At 46.1% G+C, this 21,217-nt stretch overlaps 1 protein-coding gene across 12 annotated transcripts in view; it reads right to left on the bottom strand.

Annotated features, from left to right (window-relative positions):
* CACNA1C (calcium voltage-gated channel subunit alpha1 C) overlaps positions 1-21,217 on the bottom strand; it is a 628,485-nt gene that overhangs the window by 246,921 nt on the left and 360,347 nt on the right. For all 12 annotated transcript variants that reach the window (XM_053920870.2, XM_053920869.2, XM_053920860.2 and 9 more), the window contains exon 4: positions 4,306-4,445. In XM_053920870.2, the coding sequence (XP_053776845.1) occupies positions 4,306-4,445 (140 nt within the window). The remainder of the gene's footprint in view (positions 1-4,305; positions 4,446-21,217) is intronic.

The raw sequence follows: 21,217 nt of genomic DNA, 5'->3' as shown, positions 1-21,217 counted from the left end.
CCCTCCCATGATCTCTGGGCTGTGGAATGAGGCATCTGGGAGGGAGACTGGCTACCTCTAGAGACTACAAGGGAAGCAGGACCCTCAGGTTAGAGCCAGAAAGTGAGTGGAGTGATCAGAATGAATCTGCTTTGTAAATAAAGTTTGCCTGGAGTTCAGCTACACCCATCCTTTACATAATCGCTGTTTTCTCTCTACAGAGTTGGGACAGAGACTGCATGGCTCACAAAGCTGAAAGTTGTTACCTGGCCCTTTATATAAGGTGTCTGCAGCCCCTGAATGGGAGGTGGACTGTAGGGAACAGAGGCCACAGAGGGAAGGGTTCAGAACTGGGTGGAGAGGGAGAAGGGTTTAGACCTGAGGATGCACAAACCATGTGGGATGTGAGTCTGGAGTCTTATTAGACTTTTTGCAGTAACCAAGAAAAATGGAGAAAAGGGTACCCGGGCAATTTCTGTCCTTTGCACCTTGCAATGACTATACTGATTCACTGCCAGTAGAGTGGGTGCTAGGTCATGGCCTGGGGTCCAGGTATCAGAACTGGGTCCCCTTATCAGACCTGAACTTGGGGCCAGGGCAACTTCTTTTTGAGGACTAGGCTCAAGCCTTAAACAACTCATGGACCAGGGCACTATCTGGAAACTGGGAGGCTGCAGGTGTGGGCTTAACTTTGCAGGCGCTCCGATCCAGGCAGGGCCCAGCAATGATGAAGTTGGACCAAATAAAGGATTTTCAAACTGTGCTCCATGGAACCCGTTGGGGACTTTATGGGTAGTGAGGCAGAGATGAGTGACTGGGGTTCTGGCTCCTTTCCCCATATTTAACAGAGCAGGCTCCCTTTGATCTGTTTTATGTGTCAGGCCTCTGAGTAAGGCTTGGTTTTAACAATGGGTTCTGCAGCTCAAAGGACTTTGATAACCCTGGCCAGACCAAATGTAAAGTCTCTGACCCATGATTCTCTCAGCTCAGCTTGGCAATCTGACAGTTTCACATGTTGGTTGGTGATGCCTGGAATCCCAGGTGAGGTTGCCAGGACAGGGGAGTGAGCTCCCTTCTCCACAGAGAAATATTCTTTCCACTCAAGTCTAGATCACTGAAACAGAGACCAGTTTGCAAATTGGTCAAATAACATTCCAAATCCAAACGATATCTGGTTACTAGTATTTCCTGGAAGAAAGCAATATGCTTATCAGAGTGCAAGATGTTCACAAAATGTTATTTGGTGAAGGGAGTAGAGATCAGACAACTTTCCTCTCTTTTAACCCCTGCCTCAACTGGATGCAGACTCTTATGAAGTATCTGTTTTAATTTTGAAGGGGTAGAAAACGCAGGAACGGGTCTAGGGGAAGCTTGTCTTAGTCTGTAGGAACTGCTATTTCTCCTCGATTAGACACTATAGAGGTGAAACCACTGCTTTGTGCCTACCTGTCCCTAAGGGCCAGGTTCAGATGTGGATGTTCAGGAAGGGATTTCTACAGGAGGTATGTCTGGCAGTTCCTTAGCTGGACAGGAGAGCTTTTAAAAGAACAGGACAATGAGGCTCTAGAGGGCCCACTGAGTCAGGGCCAACATATTAGGAGGGTGACAAAGACGTAGCAAAGGCCTTGGTGGCTGCAACAGAATCTCTCAGGCAGGTGGAGCTACTGAGGATTCCTCAGTTCTTGAGGTAGTGTCAGGGGAGGTAACTCACAGAGGCCTCAGAGTCCTCCCCACTTTCACTCAACAGCACCGTCTCCCCTCATACCAAGAAGAAGACTCCACTTTAGGAAGGAAATGTGTGGGGAGAAGGAAATGCATCTTGTCAAAGGCTGGCAATGCAGAGATGAGAGTGCAGCTCTCAACCTGGCACTCGAGCAGACAGGTGCACCCACCTCTCTGGGGATATGGCAGGCTCCCCTGATGTGCAGGAGGCCAGGAGAGCCCTTTCTTAAATAGCTGTGGGGTGCCAAGGAGAACAGATGTTTCCCAGGAGATGCAAGTGAAACACAGGGATATCCATTTAATATTGCAAAGGCAGCAGGAAAGGAGGCATGGCTAAAGACAGATGGCTGAGCTACACCTTCTATGGGGGGATGTGTGCCATTTTTTGAATTAGTAGGATGGGCTGAGATTTAGACTGAATGGAAAGCCCCCAGGACCAACAGCCACAGAGAGGAGAAAGTAGGTGCCAAGTATGGCCAAATGTGGAATTAGTGGGAAGAACGCAAAGGGTCATGGTGACCAAAAAGTGAGCAAGTGCTGGCATCATAACCTAAGTGGCTTCAATAGTCAACGAGGGGCATCTTTTGGAAGAATGCCAACCCTGAATGCCTGCCTTTTCTTCATCAGCCTCATGGACTAGACTCCAGAAAGATGTGACCAGAATCTGGTTGAGGGGAAGACCAGAAGCCCAAGGGATGCGGTAAGGTCTAATCAAGCTGGAGACGAGCATGGTTGCCCAGTGTGCAGCACATAGCCAGGGACCTGCCCCCTCCTGCCCAGGGCTCCTGTTGGATGCCTGCCTGGTGCTGCCTGTCCTCACCTCTGCTGCTGCAGTTAAGTCTGAGCATGGGGCACAGCACTGGATCTGGTCAACTGCAACTCATTCATAAACATGAGAAAATGTAGTGTCTCTGCCCAAACAAAATTAATCCCTGCAAGACACCTCATCTCTCTGTGGCTTCCAGAAGCATCAGATCTCAGCCTGAAGCTCTTCTCCATGTATGTGTGAAAGGTTCCCAGGAGACTGAGGCCTTGAGAAAGATGCTGGATTTAAAAAGGATATAGGGGCGTTTGGAACATTACTGAGTTAATTCAAGGCATTTGGTGAGTCACTCTTTGTTTATTCTGGCATGAACAGAAGCAGCCAAATCTCTCATGTAGCTGCTTCTTCACTCCAAGTCCTCTAGAGCCAAATACATACCTGACAAATATTCTCATTTTAGTGCTCCTCAAGCCACCCACATATCCCTGCTGTTAATGTGGCCAAAGTGTGTCACTCAGTGGTCAGACAAAAAAGGACAAGAAAGAAAAATCCCTAAAAGTTCCAAACAACCCTAACAAGCTATCCAGATGGCCAGAGACAAGGATGTGACATCTAAATGACCTCGATTTGCTCCTGTCTTATTTCCTGTGGGACAGACCAGACACTCCCATGAGATCCCAAGCAGTGAGTGCTCTGGAGAAGCCCCAGGGGCCTTGGTCTTCACTGAGACAGCACAAAAACACTCACGAAAATAGTTTCTTAGGATAAGAGCCAAATGACATACTGACCTTGACAATGAAGCCTGTTGGGTCTCCAGGACAGCCAAAATGCAAGGTGGCCACAACTGGACCACTCTCTGGGCTCAAAGTAACAACAGATAGCTCAAAGAAGCCAGCTTGTTCTTAAAGTGAAATCTTACTGCAAAGATACCCTCCTTTTACAAAACAGACGGTCGCTGGAACATAGTTCACTGGGTGTAACCAATTACATCTCATACAGCGGACGTAGGCTGGATGATACAAATATTTCCTAGAGATTCTTTCTGTAAAGTTACTAATTCATTGATAAGAAGATGTGTTTGACTTGGGTTTGGTCACTCATAACCTTGGTTCTTCACAGTTCCCTGCGTTCTCCTCCCCCACCTGTCTTGTGCAGCCTGGTTTCCTTGGCCACAGCACAAGACCCACTGCAGAGGTGAGAATGGGCATCCACAGCTCTTGTGTGCCAGCCCCAACCATGCCCGTGGACTGCATGCTCGCAGACAAGCTGAACTGAATCTGCTCAGTGAGACTGCAGGGAAGCTGGTCAGAGGAGCTCTCAGGCCAGAGGTGGTCAGAGATGGACTAAAACACCTTACACAGAGGACTCTCCTCAGTTGTGCGAAGGACCCTGGATTCCATCGAAAGCACTCAGATTCAACTCGTGTGTGTGCGCGTGTGTGAATGTGTGTGAGTACACATGTGCATGTGGGAGCAGAGGTGAGGAGGTTCCTAGGAAATAGCTCCTCTCCCCTTGGAGAAAGTCTGAATTTAAAGAGATATTTAATAGATCCTCTCATCCTGCCTGAAGCCCAGTGCCGCTGTGACCAAATCAAATACGCATATATGCATAGCTCTGGACAGCTATATACATAGCTCAGAGACAACAATGGGGTAAAGGAGGGGGTGCTGAGCAGAGAGGGCAAAGGGTGGGAAATGGAGACATCTGTAATAGTGTCAACAATAAAAATATTTTAAAATAAAATTTTTGAAAAGGAGATATAAATACAGAATAAAAAAGAGGTATGTATTGGTTGGTGGCAGGGGTGAGGGGAGGAAATAGAGAAGGGTAGCTATACTTACCCTACAACCACAATTATAAAATCTAGTAAATTCCAACCATTGCGGAGGTAAGCATTAGGGTGAAAGAGAAGTCCATAGGCTATTACTTTTAAAAATGCTTCCACAGTAAAAATGATGAGAAAGAGATATTCCACTCGTTCCTAGGGGGAAAAAAGGAGAGAGAGAAAAAGAAAATCATTAGATTGGGAATTTATAAACCTCTGCCCCAGCAGACCTCCTGAGGAGGTGGAGGAGAATGCTGCCCCGCCCCATGGGAGGAGTTAAGGAAACACTGGGGGGGGGGCAGGGGGGGCCACCACCACCCCAACCCCAGGGAAATTACGAAGTCAACAGTTTGTTCCACTATTAGAACTCCAATCCCCTGGGTATTAAGCCATTTTTTTAAAAGTCTTCAAATGTCTTCTGTTTAAGTGCAAATATTAGGGTAGTCAAAAAATTACAAATGTTTTGGAAGCATCTTATTTAGTTGATCAGTGAACATATCATTGTACCTTCCCAGAAGAGAACCAGTAAGGAGGCCCATCTTGATCTAACAGGAAGCAATGCCTGGACCAAGAAGAAGGGTGATGAGAGAGGGGGTGGGACAGGACCTCAGGAAAAGTGTGCCACAGCTTCGAGATAACAAACCCTGAAGATAACAAGACAGTCCTGGGGAGCGGACTAGCTGAGTTCTCCGAAACAGAGCAAAAACACAGCTGCAAAGCAACGGAGACATTGAGGATCTCTCAACAGCAGCTGAAACAGGCAAAACTGCTTACACCCACGGATCCAAAAAATTGAACTCCCTCTCTTTCCCAAGAAACTCTGTGTCCAAAGACAAAGGGGTGGTTAGCAGTGAAAATCAGCATTTCCAAGGTGGAGATAGGCACTGGGAGGGGGTTGCGGACAGTGAATGGAAAAGGCTCATCTATTGACTCAAACGGCGGAGGTAGGTAGTCTTTTCCTCTCTCTACCACCTTGAAGAAGGGCTTTGCATTTAAGGCTGCAGCTCGACCCTGTGAGCCCTCACTGAACAGGACAAACTTACTGGCTCCATCAGAGTGAGCCAACTCTGTGTTAATTCACTGGCTTCCCGAACTGCTAATTGCTTTCTCCCACAACCATCCCCAGTTTGGACACTTAATGGCCCCCACCAGGCCAAGGCTGATGCCTGGAGGCCTTTATGCTCACCTCTGTAGGAGCCTCAGCCCATCTCTCACTGGAGCCACAAAATACCAGTCCGTGTGGCATTTGGCCACAGGTCTTCTAAGAAGGTCATCCACAACCTCCAGGAAGCACTTGACTCAGAACCCCCAGACCTATTCTCCCACCCTCTAGCAGACCAGGTGGGGCTCACTGAAGACCTCCAGTTCACCAACATTGTGAAGTGTGAGCATCGCACAGGGAGGCCTTCCTCCTTCCACCTAGCCTGCTGGAAGGTCCTCCAAGACTGGGCCTTGGAGGGTAGCTCCCTTCTTTCTTTCTGGATCCCCTGGACATTTGGTGAGTACTGGTCTCACCCCCGGGTGAAGCAGTTTAAGGATGCAAAGTTTAAAAAAATGCAGAATTCTGGGCCCCAACCAGACCTACTAAAGTACATCTCCTGGCTACGGAGCCAGACAATGTGCATTACAGACAACTTCCAGATGTCTCTGAGGCTTAAGAACCTCTGGCCCATGTGCTGATGTGGGCCCAGATCAGACAGCAACCTGGGACGGGAACAGAGATCGGACTGAGTCAGCACTTCAGAGGCAGGCCATCCCATCCTTTACTTTCTACCTATTAGAACACCATAAAGTTGATCTGGGGACACGGCTGCCTGGGGGCTGTGACCCAAGTACAAATCACAGTGTGTGGGAGCCTCCAGTCTTTTAAAATTAGGTGATGTGTTAAAATGAACATTAGGATAGCATTAAAAGGGAAAGCGTGTTACAAAAGGGCACAGTGCCACCTGAGGAAGCTTGTGGAAGATGGGGGGAGCTGTCAAAGAGCCACAATCCCCACCCCCATGGTGGTCAAAGCTTTTATGTTTAGCACCAGATAACAGGACTACTTCCTCTGGACCCCGGAAACCTCCATGGCAATTCACAAAGTTGGAGCCGGATGAAAAGGGAAGAAAAGGAAAGGGAAACAAACACGAGCTGGGTACCCACTAGGTGTCAGGCACTTTCATGCATTCACATATATGTGCTAGTTACTTTTACACGCCCACCCGCCCATCCAGTCATTCATTTTCACTGTGGTACAACCAGTTGAATGATCTGAAAGTGACTTTGGAACTCCCCCTGGTGTGTCTAGACAATGAGCTTTCTGAGAGAGGTAGCACCCAAGCTTAGGGCACCTCTTCTCCAGGGTAGGGAGAACAGTAAAATCGCAAAGGCTCTGAGGGCCCTATGTGCTAGGAAGCCAGCATTCCCAGACAAACCCCTGGGAACAGCCAGCATTTCCAATCCAGACTGCCCGGCACCAAGTATTCTGTTTATTCCCCCATTTACAAGGCTGCTCTGCCTTGCTTGATTTCCCTATAAAATGGGAAGGCCATTGGGGAGGAAGGCCCTGGTCCCCTGGGCTGCAGTGCAGCCACACACTGCGTGCCCAGTGGCTTCCTGGGCCTGGCACGCCTCCTTGAGAGTTGGGGGGATTAGGTGATTTGTGACTTTTCTTGTGATCTTTGGCCTTTTTGGTTATCCCAATGAAGTCTGCACTATGTGATATTTGTCCCACACGCTGGCACGTAACACGTGGAGGTCCAGAAGGACCCATCTGACATGACAGTGAGTCACTCAAACATTCACAAACACATTTATGTGCTGGGCACTGAAGATCTGAGAAAAACAGCTCTGAAACTGACCCTTGGTAAGTTGGTACAAGGTATCTTTTGGTACAGTAAGAGACAAAGGAACAGGTGATTCCAGCACAATAAGTAAGTGGTGCCCTGGAGGCAAGCACAGTTTGCTGTGGATGGACTTCCCAAAGGTCAGGATCTCCGAGGTGAAGCTTGAAGGATGAAGAATTGTACAGGTGAAGAAGGTGGGATGGGGTCAGGTATTCCAAGTGCAGGAAGAACTGAGGGGAGGGGAAGTGTGGAGAGCTTCAGGAAATGCAAACATTTGATTTGGCTGGAGTGAAGGCTGTGAGAAGATGAGGACGGAGGGGTGGGTAGGAGCAAGATGACCAGGGCTGTGTGGCCACGCCTGGATGCTCGGACTCCATTCTGAGGAGACTGGGGATGGCTGGGTCAGATGAGCACTGCAGCGTGGCTTTGCAGTAAAGCAGGGTAGTGGTGACGGGTGTCGAGAGGATGGGCAAGTGCCCCAAGCAGAGATCACAGAGTCTCGAGTCACAGTAGAGACAGTGGGACTGGTTGAGAAGTAGGTGATTTGAGAGATACTTTATAAAAGATGTAATTTGGTTTCTGGTTGCACATAGGGGTTGGAAGAAGAGACAGTGAAAGAAGAGCACTGTCCCCTCTCTGAGTTTTCTGATTTGGTGACTCTGCATGGCGATGCCTGTCACTGCAGTAGAGGACTTGGAAGAGGGAGGGAGAGAGACACCATTTCTGGACTTGCTTAATTTAGGGCACCTGTGGGACATCAAGACACACAGAGGTGGGGCTTGCTGGGGAGTTCACCTTGCAGGGAGGGCTGAATGAGGTGGCCCCCGACAGTGCTCAGATTAAAGAGAGAAAAGTTGAGGCTGGAATCCAACTGTGTAAGGGACAACCTCATCCCTAGGAAAGCACTTCCACATCACGACATTCATCTCCTAGTCAGAGGTTACGGGATCCTGCTTCAAGCCATGAGTCTGAGAGAGGAAAGGATCTTGGAAGTTACATAATTAACCTCCTCACTTGAAAAACTAGGATACCGACAAGATACCAAGGGCAGGAAGGCACATGCTGAGAACAGAACCAGGTTTCCTGACCCTCATCCAAAGGGCCAGGCATCTCATCTGACCTCCCTGGTCCATGTTTGTCCCCAAAGATACAACTGAGTCCACACTCCTCTTGCTAAGGATGTGAGATAGAACTGAAAAGGGGCCAGAGAGTCAGTAAGAAGGGGTCTGGACAAGAACCCAGAGGAGGGGCAGTGCCTGAGGTTGCCAAGTCTAGATACAGACACCTGTGCTGACTGCCGCTGTGAAAAGCATTGTGTTCACTCTGACCTTAGGGGCATGAATGCCCTTACAGAATTAATTTTAAAAAAAACAAAATGAAAACAAAATAAATAAATAAATAAATGAAACTACTTAGTTGATCCTTTCAAAATATGTGTTGTATTGCTACAGAAACATGTAAGGGTGAATATGAATGGAGCAAAGAAGACCAACATTTTGTCACAGACAATTCTCTCACAACTGACGCCTCAGTGACCCTGGTCCTGCGTGTACACACTCCTTCACAGCCCTCCTCCTGAGGCCAGAGCTCCGCGGGCCCTCCTGAATCCTGAGGGGCGGCAGAGTTCTTTGAGACTGCACCCAACAGTCAGCATGGGAACTGGCCTGTTCTGTGCTCTTGGGAGCCAGGGAGCTTTGGAGGCCCAGGGAACAGACTACTATTCCATGTTGAGGTTGGAAAGGGTAGAGGAGGCAGAAAAACTGCAGAAAGGAGAACAAACCAAGGACCAAGTCAGGGAAGCACCAGACTCTCAAGGCTGTGAATGTCAGGACTAGATTCCATGGGGCTCCTTGAGGAACCCTTTCCTTGGGGCAGTGTGAGAACTCCACCCTGTCAGATGGTTCCTTTCTTTTTCCTTTCTATCACTTCTCATCCTCTCTAATGCTATTTTCCTCCTATTGCTTCCTTTTTCCATTTCCATATTCTTCGCCCTCTCCTTCCTCTCTCCCTGCTCATTTCTTAGGGCTACCATTGGCAACCAAAGCCCACGGTCAGGTTCCTTTCTGAAATATTTAGGAAAATTAATGGAAAGAGAGCCTCAGTTCCCAGGAATCATGACATCTTCTAAACACTTGTGGACTAAACACTCAGTTCCCAGGAGTCATCGTGGCTTCTAAACACTTGTGGAGCTAGTTTGACTCTGATGAGTACAGTCTACCTTGGTTTTCCATTTATCATTTCATGTATTCATATCCAGCCTTTCAACTACATCATAAACTTCTAGAAGACAGAGACTCAATTATCTTTTGACAGTAATAACCTTGATTTTGGTGCCAACTGACTCTGTGTGTCTTTGGGCAAGTCATTTTACTTCTCTGGGCCTATTTCCTCATCTGTAAAAAAAACTAGTTAAGCATTTAAAAATATATACAGTGGTGCCAAGCCCTAGGTTTCTACAGGGCTGTCTTGGGAGCAGTTACAGGTTAGGGGAAGACAGAGAGAGTGGGGCTTTGGTTCCCCCACCCCATGAACCAGAGCAGTGCCATTTGAACCCACACGCTAAGTTGTCCAAAGCTCCTAATGTGGTTAAATGGAGTTCAGGAAGCCAATCTGATGGGGGTGTACACAGAGAATATACATAAAAAAGTAGCCACCTCTTCCTGACGAGACTGGGAGGCTTTATATGCTAGGTTCTAAATAAGATTTTATTTGATAGGAGGAAACACTGCTTTTGTGTTTTTCTTGGAACTTTGACCACCACCTCCAAAGTGGTAGATGACACACAAATTCTCTCCAAGGTTCTATGGCAATTGAGGATGCTGGTGCTCGGTCTGCATGCAGTTCTGCCTAAGGCACAGTCAGATTCCAAGACACGGAAAGGAACAAAGAGTTCCTGTCCTCGTTGTTCTAATGATCACCATAAATACAAATGGGGTTTATAATAAAAATCCTTCATTAAAGAGATTAGTAATATTTGTGCTTTAGGAGAACACAGACTCCTTGTGAGCAGAGGCCATGCCAGGGCAGAAGCCCTAGGACAAGGACACTCGTGGAGAGCCTGTCTATTCACACGTGCACATTTCTGCGCATACACATGCACAGCCCATCTGGGCGATGCCCACCATCCGTGTCCAGCACTGTACAGCTTACATCTGCTTTTTTACAGACCAGGGGTGTGAAAATTGATACTAAGCCCATGTGCACCCTCTTAGACTTATGAAAGTGTATTTATTAAAGCTGCCAAGAATTCTACACCAAATAAATTTATGAGAAGCCCAGTCATACAATTCCATCTCAGTATAAGGTATAAAGACAATAAATACAATAACAATGCTTCAAATAGCACCTTGTATTTAGATTGTTTCATAACTTAAGTACCATTTGATCTGACCTCAAATTACAGCTTCTTCCTTATTCTCTAATGAAGGAGAACAAAGGAACTGAAAAACCATAGTTCCTCACTCTCCAATACTTCTCTCATTCACTCATTCATTCATTCATTCATTCAGCAGGACACAAATATTTCTTGAGGGTCTGCTCAACCCTATACCACTTGTGACACTGCCCCTCTTAGGACACTGATAGCCTTGTAGAAATAAGAAGTAAGGACACACATTACAAGCTCCTCATTATACAGACGTAAGGGAACTTGTCCAAGGCCTCACATCTACCACATGTGATGAGCACTTAGGTTTCCTAATGGATAGTTGGTGCTCCTTCTGATACAGCACAGCTTTTTCTGTCTGTGGGCTGATTGATTCCCTGAATTACTGTGTCCGTGAGGGGCCACTGGGCAACAAAAGGCCACCTATATGGTGTGGCTAGAAGAAAGGGCTGCAGGGATCCCAAACCTCCTCCACCCTGTTGGTGTTTGAAATGCAGCCATTACAAGCCTTTCTTCCATCAGTAGATGACTAGACAAACACAATGTGGGGGCTGTGTATGAAGGGTGTGTGTGTGTGCGTGTGCGTATACATATATATATGAAATGGAGTTCTGACACATGCTACAACATGGATGGGACTTGAAGACATTGTGCTGCGTGAAAAAGGCAGGCACATTCCACTTACATGAAACACCTAGAATGAGCAAATTCAGAGACAGAACGTAGATTAGAGGTTACCAGAGACCGGAAGGAGGGAGAAACTGTTTCAAGGAATAAAAACTTTGGAAATAGCGGTGATATTGTACAACACTGTGAGTATAATTAATGTCACTTGAATGTACACTTAAAAATGGTTAGAATGGCATATTTTATGTTATTTACCACAATGAATAAAAGATCCATTCCTTTGGATCATAAAGATTTTCTAACTTTTAGAAGTCTCCACCTAAACTACCTGAGGTCATATTTAAACTTGTATCAGGTACTACCATAAAAGAGACTAATTCCCAGAATGTTGACAGCAGAGCTTTTTGTTGTGAGACCCTGCCTGGATGTCTGGGGACCTGGATTGGGAAGCAGGAGGCTGGGCAGGGAGGTGGGAGGCCACTGAAGACAACTGCTTCAGTTTCACAATTTTCCAAGGGCAGGCCCTTCCCAAGGGCCTTGAATGGAAGCCTATTTAGAAGGTGTCTTCATGCTGTGGCCTTACGACTCAAGACTTCTGGTAAAGGAAGAAGGGATAGGACAAACCATTTAATAGTCTAAGAGTAAAACAGTCTTGAAAAGAGCATTTGACCTATTTTCAAGGGCAAGTAGCAATTGAGGTGAGTTAAAAAGTATGCCAGTGTTTTACAGTACTCAGTTTAAGAAAACCGAAAACTCTCCTCCAATGGCTCTGTTTTCTTTGGGCTTGCCCATGATGCTAAGTTGAAGTGGCTTACTCACTTACTAATTTCTTACTTCCATGTCTACTTCTCCGGAGGCTGGTCTAGCCTCAGCTGCCCCAGCACCTCAACACAGGCTTCTGAACTAAAGTGCACCGAATGTGCTGCCTCAGTGGTCTGGGTACTGGCCTGCCCACTCCTTCTGGGCCATTCACTGCCCCTGTCCTTGAGACAGCATCTACATCCATCCATGGGGCAGGACCTTTCCTAGTCTGCACTTCCCAACTGCAAACCCCCACAGAGCAGACTGGCCTGCTGGGGTTCTGTGCCTGGTGTCCAGCATATGAATGGTACAGAGGGAACAATCAGCCTTTGTCACACACGCTGCCTGCATCGCTCTCTTGGAGTTCAAAAGAAGCCCAGGTGTTGCACAGGTCAGTCTCCAGGACACAGCAGGAGCTTCCTTCACCTCAGGAGGTCACTTCCTTCTAAGGCTGCCATCCTGTCACTGGGCAGCTCTGCTGTCAGAGTATGGCCAGCCTCCCCCTCTCCAAGGAGTTTGCTCTGGCTCAGGGATATTACCTTTTCCTTGGGGGTAATGGAGTGGACAGGGTGACAGATACTACCAATCAGGGCTGAAGTATTCCTGAGAACAATGAGGCATTTGCTTAGTGACCTGTGACCTAGTGTGTCATTTCCCAAATGTAGGGAGAGTGCAGCAGTGGTCTCAAAAGTCTCTCCTAAGAGCCCACCTTCATTTGAGGAGTAGACTAATGACTAATACCTGATGCAGGGAAACAGACCCTGTCTCTTCCATCCTCCCCACTGCCTGTCTGCATCCAGGCCCCCAGTTTAATTTCCAAACTGGTTGTTTGGATATTAAAGCAGCTTCCTAACTGGTCACACTGACATCCAGTCTGTTTTACCTTTACGGCTCCCCTCTGCATTGAAATGGAATCCAGCCTCCTGCGCCTTGCTCCCAGCTCTGTCACAGGCTGACCCCACCAGTCCCTCTGGCCTCACCCTGAACTCCAGCCACACCAAATTTTCACTCACCCCACCCAGACCAGACAGGTTATTATGTGCAGCTCTCCTCTTCATGCCTGCCAAGTCCTGCCCCTTTCTCCTTGGGCTTCTGAACAGCTCCTTCATCATCGCCTTGTTACCCACCCGAGCTTCCCTGCCCCTGAAGGGGCAGATTAGTTAGTACTGCCTCCCAGCTGCAGTGCCCTCTCTTCAGAGCACAGTGAGAGCAGTCATTACAGTGTGCTTTCTCGGTGCTTCTCCCCTGCAGGGCAGAAGCAAGTGTCTTTGTCACCTTTGGTTAAGAGGTGTCTTTAAATGAAAGACAAAATACTAGAGGACAAGGGCTTTGGAGTCAGACACACCTGGGATCAAATTATTTCCCTATAACAAGCTACATAACCTCCCCAAACTCTGGTTTCTTCACCAATAAATAGGGGAGAGTTATACACATTGAGGGGTATATTTGAGAATTAGAAATCACATAGTCATCACTCAAATGGAGCTGCTGGCATTACTGTAACTCTAGCACCTGCACACAGTAGGTATTCTGCCCACGTCTATAGAGAGTGAACGTCCCAGCTGCAATTGACCTTGAGTGTTCTCCCCAGAGGTCCTGGCTCTGCCTGCTCCCATGGCCCCCTGCTGCCTCTCCCCGGCTCCTCTCCTGGCCCCTAGGCTAATGGCACAACTCACTTCTGTGACTCTTTTGATCCTCCTGACTTCAACAAAAACCAGAGAATTGAGGCCTCACATCTGTTATCAAAGAAAGACAAAACAAACACAATGCCTCTGTAGACTGTTTGCTGGGTTCCCTGTATCACCAACGTCCTTGCCCCACCTCCCTCCTTAGTCCTCAGATCTGCAGTAATAGGTTCTATTCTGGCTTAAAGCACCACCAGCCCCAAAGCCGTGAGCATTTCCCTGTGTCTCTGGGAACCTGCCAATCCTTTGCCTCCTGAAATGACTCATTTTAGCTAGGTGGACAGGTGAAGGGCGATAGTCAGTGCTCTCAGGATTTCAGTTTGCTAACTAGGTGGTAATCAGCACAGTGATAACTCATTAGGAAGTACTTTACAGTTCATGAGGCACTTCCCATTCCTCCAAGTGTTGAGTCTCATGATCACTTCCAGACGCAGAAAGGGCAGACACATTTCTTCTCCTCTCACTCCTGCTTTCTTTGCCTCCTCACAAAACCACCATGACCACTGTTAACAGCAGCACCATCACCACCGCCATCTCTACTCCCACCAGTGTCACCACCACCACCATCGTCATCACCACTATTTTGTCATCACCACCACCACCACAATCACCATTACCAGACATGTGCCCCAACCCTGGCACTATCATCTTTTCTTTAGCTAGACATGCTCATGTCTATAAATCAAGCCTGGACCCATGCACCATCTGGGGACCATGAGGACTACTAGTTGAGGATGAGAGAAACATGCTGAGGATGGCAGAAAGAAAGGGTGAAATTAACTGGTATCCTGGTTAAAGTTGCTAAATTAACTCAACCGATTAATTACCTCAACCAGCTTTAGTGCCATCCTAATTTGGGGCTTACTTTATGTGAGGTAAAGTTTCCTTATTGTAGTATCCATTTCTAGGTGAGTTTTCTTGTGCTTGCATCTGAAAGCATCCTTATCGGTAGGCTCTGTTTGCTATCTCTACACACCATTCCCCCTCCTGCCTCTTTATCCCACTCCTGCTCAGTGCTCCCCTGCCTTATCAGCCATATGGGCACATTAAAGCTAAGCTTAGTCTCATCATCTAGGAAAGGCAGGAGCTTGTAAACACTGTAAGACAAATGCTCCTCTGTCTCCTGGTTAGCTCTCAGCCTGTGTGTAAGATGCTTATTTCAGATTACTGTTTCAGGCTAGATCTAGGGAGCTCGCCCCAAATCCCAATCAGAGGGCAGCCATGTAAGCTGTGCTCAGCCTCTTGTCCCAGCACAGGGATGTTGAGACGAAGGGCATGGCTGCAGGAGCCGTAATGTTACGGTCCTACAAGACATGAGGTGTGAGGCAGGGTGGAGCTCCTCGATATCCCAGTGCAGAAGCCTGGAGATAAAGGACACACATGCAGACCTGGTATTTCTCTCCCTAGGGTGGGTTTTTTCTTATACTGAAAGGATGAAGGAGTTTCTGAGCACAGAACTTTCCAGAATCTCACTTTCATCATGCTACTTCCCTCCTCGGGAACTAACAGGGACTCTATATCAGGCCTCGACTTCTCTGCTTGAATCCTTCCCTTCTCACCTGTGTACCTGTCTTCTCCTGACACTACTCAAGTTATGATGTTACCTCTCTCTCTACTTAGTTCCATGCTGGCCGCTGTGGCTCACTTCCTCCAGAGCCAGAAGGATTCCGCCACCTGTTAGGGAGTTACTTGGACTTTTCCAGAGCTCTCAATCTCCTTTTCCTGTGGGTCCTATAGTCGTACGACCAGTCTGTCTGTGCTGTTCATTTGGATTTTTACATATGATATTATGGCATGTTTTATAAGTTCTCTCACTGTGGCAAGTGTCCCAGATCTCTCTTACCCATCAGCACTCCAAGGGCAGGAGCGATGTCATTCTGATCCACAGTGTCCTGGACTGGAGGCTCCCAGATCCCTCCAGTGCACAGTTGGAAGGACACTTAGAGGCCATCAAGGCTTACATCCTGGTCTCAGACTCTCTCAATGACATACTTCATGGTTTACAACAGGCTTTCACATCTTCCTCTATCAGCTAACAGCCTGTAGGCCTGCTGGTTGGCGTTCTTCCTCAGCAACTTTCCCCCTCCTCCCCCACAGGAGCACCACCAGGCCACATAGTATCAACATCATGGAGAACATGTACGGAGGGACCCACCCTGAAGGCCTCTGAGACTGAGGACTGTGATTACAAAGGACATAAGATGCTACCTCTGCCCTCTAAGTGCTCACAGTCAGTCAAGGAAGCAGGAAGCGTGTGCCTGGTGGAGAGGAATCAGGACGCAGGGTCACATTTGCTACTTGCCAAATGAGTACTGTGGATAATGAGCAATTTAAGAATTTGGAGAAAAGGCAGACTGTTAAGGGCTGGAGGTCAGGATAGGTGGTGTGGTCTGGGCTTGAGGGTGAGGAGAGACTGTGGGCTGAGCCTGGGTACAATGAGGTGGTTTCCACATGGGAAACACAAGTCCTCGTGGTGATCCAAGAAGCAGACAATTTGTGCTAGGAAGTTCACATTGTGGGAAGCCAATCTGGGGAGACAGGAGGGACTAAATTAAAACAGTGACAGGACAGACTTTGTAATTCATACAAGGGAGCTGTCTCAAGATTTAAGGTCTGTGGTGATTTGGGTTGATGATGATTTCTGATCAAGGGGTGATATTTGCCGAGCTAAGATAAAGACAAATGTGGAAAAAACCCACAATGGATTAGCTTCCATCTGGGAGACTCTGAAGTAGTCTGGGAGTAGGTGATGGCTGTCTGAGCTAGAGAGGGACAGAGCAGAAGGAGAGAAAAGGCAAAGACAGATTCAGAAAATGCTGGGACCGGAGGTAGGCAGAGAGGGGACCATCAGGCTTGACATCAATACTTCATTCAGAATGGCTAGAGGAATGAAAGTGTCATTTGCAATAAGGTGGGAGCTGGCCAGCACCAGCATGGTGGCTTGTGCATGTCAGACACGCTCTCTGGACTGCCATTTCTCTATCTGTCAACTGTAAAGTGTGGCCAGATAATCTCCACTCCCCTACCTGCACCCAGCTAGAAGATGACACAGTGTAGCAGGAATACCACGGCATTGGCAGATCTGTTTTAAATTTTAGATCTTCTATAACTATTGTACCTTAGCCAAGTTACTTAAATTTCATATGCCTCCATTTCCTTAGTTATAAAATGGAGATAATGTTTTCCTATCAAAACTCCATAAAGACTGAGGGAAAAGTATATGCTAACATGTTAAACAGAAAATATTTAAGAAATGTAGCCCTGGCTGGTATAGCTCAGTGGACTGAGCGTGGGCTGAAAACCAAAGGGTAGCTGGTTTGATTCCCAGTCAGGGCACATGCCTGGGTTGCAGGTAAGATGAAGCCGTGAAGTTTATATGAAATCCATGAAGGGGATGTTGGCCCAGGATAGCATTTCTCAAGACCATCACCATTTTTGCCACACCCATGTATGTGTATTATGTGTTTACTTAATACTTTTATTTAAGTCAACTAAATTATCTTATATAAACATTTAGAAATAATTTTTAATCATAAGTATCACTATAATTGCTTGCCATGATAAAAGGTGACCCCTCCCCACCACCACCAAGTTCACATTCATTCTACACTTAGGGAAGCAATGGGCTCAGGGACTCTCCCTTAAAAGGATCAGACTGACTCCATGTTGCTCCAAAAGGTAGGAGAAGGAAGCAGGACCCATCAGTGGAACTGAGAAGGAACTTAGTGGAATTTTGCCTCAGAGGAAGAACTCTCAAAGGTTGGAGCTATCCACAGTAGCAAGGGTTGCCTTTGGAGGTATGTGCCCAGACACAGGTGTAGGTCACCTGTAGGTGTGAATTCATGAATTCATGAATTCAAGCCTCAGTTGGAGAGTTACACCACATCTCCAAGATCCCTTTGATGACCAGCAGTCCTTGATACCATTCATGAGTGAGAGGAAAGCAAAGGAAGTGAGTGAGTGAATGAATGGGTGAAAAAATGGATGAGCGGAGGCAAAGAAAGTTGATTCATCAGATAGGCATGAATGCAGAGCAGTACAATGCCTCCACTGTCATGGCTAGCCCCTCTCCTCCCCACCCACTGGGGGCTGCCAAGCCTGTGACTGCTCCCAGTCTTGTGGCTCCAGAAGAGCACTGACCTAAGAAGGCCATCTCTGGCTCTCTGCCCCATGGATCCACCGGGCTAGATTCTCTTTTGCCTCAGCTCCTCAGCCTGCCTCTGGATCTGAGACAGGTAAGTGGCACCATAGATCCAAGCTTCTCAAAAACCAACAGGTAAGGAAATGAAATTCTCACCAGTGGCAGCCTGACCACACTTCCTATGTGGTTCAGGAGGCATTAGTGTGCACATCAACTTCAACCAAAAGGAGCCTTGTTCCAAAAGGAGCTGGCTCCTCCAGTGCTGGGTGCTGGGGGACCAGGACTCTGTCTGTCTAAGGGGTCCCAGGCTCCTGCTTCAAAGAGAACATTTCCCTCACCTAGCCTCTGTCTTGGCTTTGTTTGCCCTCTTGATGCTCTGGTTCTCTCTTGGTGGTTTGTTCAAAAGGCTGGGAGGACCATGAGGCTATGTGGTGTGCAGAAGCATCTGGGCACAAAGCATCTGAGTGGAGTGAATCTGAAAGCTCCTTGGGTCCAACGTCTTAGTTTTCCACTTGAGGACAGTAAGGCACAAAGAAAGGAATGACTTGCCAAAGCCACAAAGCTTCCTCACGTAAATAATATGGTAATAATGGTCATTTACAACATTCTATTTTTTAATTCTCACCTGAGGATATGTTTTTATTAATTTGAGAGAGAGAGAGAGAGAGAGAAATATCGATCAGTTGCCTCCCATATGCACCCCAACCAGAGATCAAACCCACAACCCAGCTATGTGCCCTGACCAGGAATTGAAACTGACCTTTTAATATACAGGACAATTCTCCAACCAACTGAGCAAGTTGGCCAGGGCAACACTCCATTTTTTTAAAAACCATGTTGCTTCTATGCCTTTTCTAATCTACCATCCAGAGCATGTGAAGTAATCCATTATCTGACCTTCCACAGCACTTCTCTTGGTGGAATCAGTGTGAGCACATCATACTTCTGGCCTTTCTGAAGGTCAGGGCCCAGGTTTCACCATGTATCCGCACACCTGAAACAATGGTAGAATACTGGACAGGGAACTATAAGGACTTGATCTACTGCTTGTTAGTATGGTTCGTGGGCATATCGCTTTGCCTTTCTAAGCCTCAGTTTTCTCTGTAAAATGGGATGACAAAACCTACCTCATAGCAATGTCATGAATTTGAAATAAGAAACAAATAATATTTATTAAGATATTTTATAACTGTCAAAGTACTATACAAATGAGTTATCATTACTATAAAAATAAACAAAAACAACGATCTAAATATGAAACATGCAGTGAGGAGTACTGATTTCTCAGTCAAGACTGAAGCATGCAGCACCAGAGCCTGCTACAGCAAACCCCACTCTATGGGGTCAGCTCCCAGCTCCCACACAACTAAAGCCAGTCAGCTTTAGTATCAGTTCCACCCACTGATGTGCCAACAGCAATCAGGGCTCAACTAAAACCAAACAGTGCACACAGCCCAAACAAAGGACCACCTGGAGCACCCAGCTCAGGACCAGGGAGACTGTGCCACTGGGCCACACAGAACACCTACTACTTAAGGTCACCCTGCCAAGACTGGGATAAGTAGAAGACCTACCTAATACATATAAATAAACACAGGGAGACAGCCAAAGTGAGGAAACAAAGAAACATGTCCCAAAAGAAGGAATAGGACAAAACCCCAGGAAAAAAAAAAGAACTAAACAAAATGGAGATAACCAATCTACTAGATAGAGTTCAAAACACTGATTATAAAAATGCTCTCAAGGAATTTAGTGAGAACTTCAACAAAGAGATAGAAAACATAAAAATAGAGATAGATATTATAAAAAAGAACAAGTCAGAAATGAAGAATACAGTAAAATGAAGAAAACACTAGAAGGAATCAATAGCAGATTGATTAAGCATAAGATCAAATAAGAAATTTGAAAGAAATGGTAGCAAAAAATACCCAATCAGAACAGCAAAAAGGAAGGAGAATTTTAAAAAATGAGGATAGTTTAAGGGGCCTCTGAGACAACATTAAGCACACCAACATTAGCATTATAGGGGTACCAGAAAGAGGGAGCCCAAGGGGTTGAAAAACTACTTGAAGAAATAAGGACTGAAAACTTCCCTAACCTGGCAAAGGAAATAGACCTACAAGTCCAGGAAGTACAGAGAGTCCCAAACAAGATGAACCCAAAGAGGCCCACAGCAAGACCCATCATAATTAAAATGCAAAAATTTATAAACAAAGAGAGAATCTTAAAATCAGCAAGAGAAAAGCAGTTAGTTATGTACTCCTATAAGAGCTCTCATGAGACTGTCAGCTGATTTCTCAACAGAAACATTTCAGGCCAGAAGGGACTGGCAAGAAATGTTCAAAGTCATGTAAAGCTGGGATCTACAACCAAGATTACTCCACTCAGTGAAGCTATCATTGAGAATTGAAGGACAGATAAAGAACTTCCCAGATGAGAAAAAGCTAAAGGAATTCACCACCACCGAACCAGTTTATAAGAAAAGTTAAAGGGACTTCTTTAAGAAGAAAAAGAAGAGAAGAAGAAAAAGATCAAAAAATGAATAATAAAATTACAATAACTACATACTCATCAATAATTACTTTAAGTGTAAATGGATCAAATGTTCCAATCAAAAGACATACAGTAGCTGAATGGATAAGAAAACAAGACCCATACATATGTTTTCTACAAGAGACTCACTTCAGATAGAAAGACACACACAGACCAAGAGTGAAGGGATGGAAAAGATATTTTATGTAAGTTCAAATTTTTTAAAAGCTGGGGTAGTAATACTTATATCAGAAAAAATAGACTTTAAAACAAAGGCTATTAACAAGAGACAAAGAAGGACCCAGCAATTCCATTTCTGGCTATTTATCCAAAGAAACCCACACACTAATTTGAAAAGACATGTGCATGCATATGTTCATTCCAACATCATTTACAATAGTCAAGATATGGAAGCAAACTAAGTGTCCATTGATAGACAAACAGAGAAGATGTGGTACATATGGAATTATTACTCAACCAGAAGCAAGTGAAATCTTGTCATTTGTGACAACATGGATGGACCTAGAGAGTATCATGCTAAGTGAAATAAGTCAGACAGAGAATGCCAAATGCCATATGATTTTACTTATATGTGGGATCTAAAGAATGAAATAAACAAACAAAACAGAAACAAACTCATAGATACAGGGAGCAAACATAGCATCCAGACAGGAGGGGAGTTGGGAGCTGGGTGAAAGGGTAAAGGGATTAAGAAGTACAAATTGGCAGTTCAAAATAGTCACAAGGATGTAAAGTACAACACAGGGAATATAGTCAATAATACGTAATAACTATGTATGGTGTCGAGGGGTACTAGACGTTTTAGGGGATCACTTTGTAAGTTATATAAATGGGTAACCATTATGCTGTACACCTGAAAGTAATACAATATTGAATGTAATTGTAATTTAATTTTTTAATTTTTA

The sequence above is a fragment of the Desmodus rotundus genome, chromosome 3 (genome assembly GCF_022682495.2).
Source record: "Desmodus rotundus isolate HL8 chromosome 3, HLdesRot8A.1, whole genome shotgun sequence".
Classification (NCBI taxonomy): Eukaryota; Metazoa; Chordata; class Mammalia; order Chiroptera; family Phyllostomidae; genus Desmodus; species Desmodus rotundus.
The sequence above is the reverse complement of the archived record's forward strand: the minus strand, read 5'-3'. Positions and strand labels throughout refer to the sequence as shown.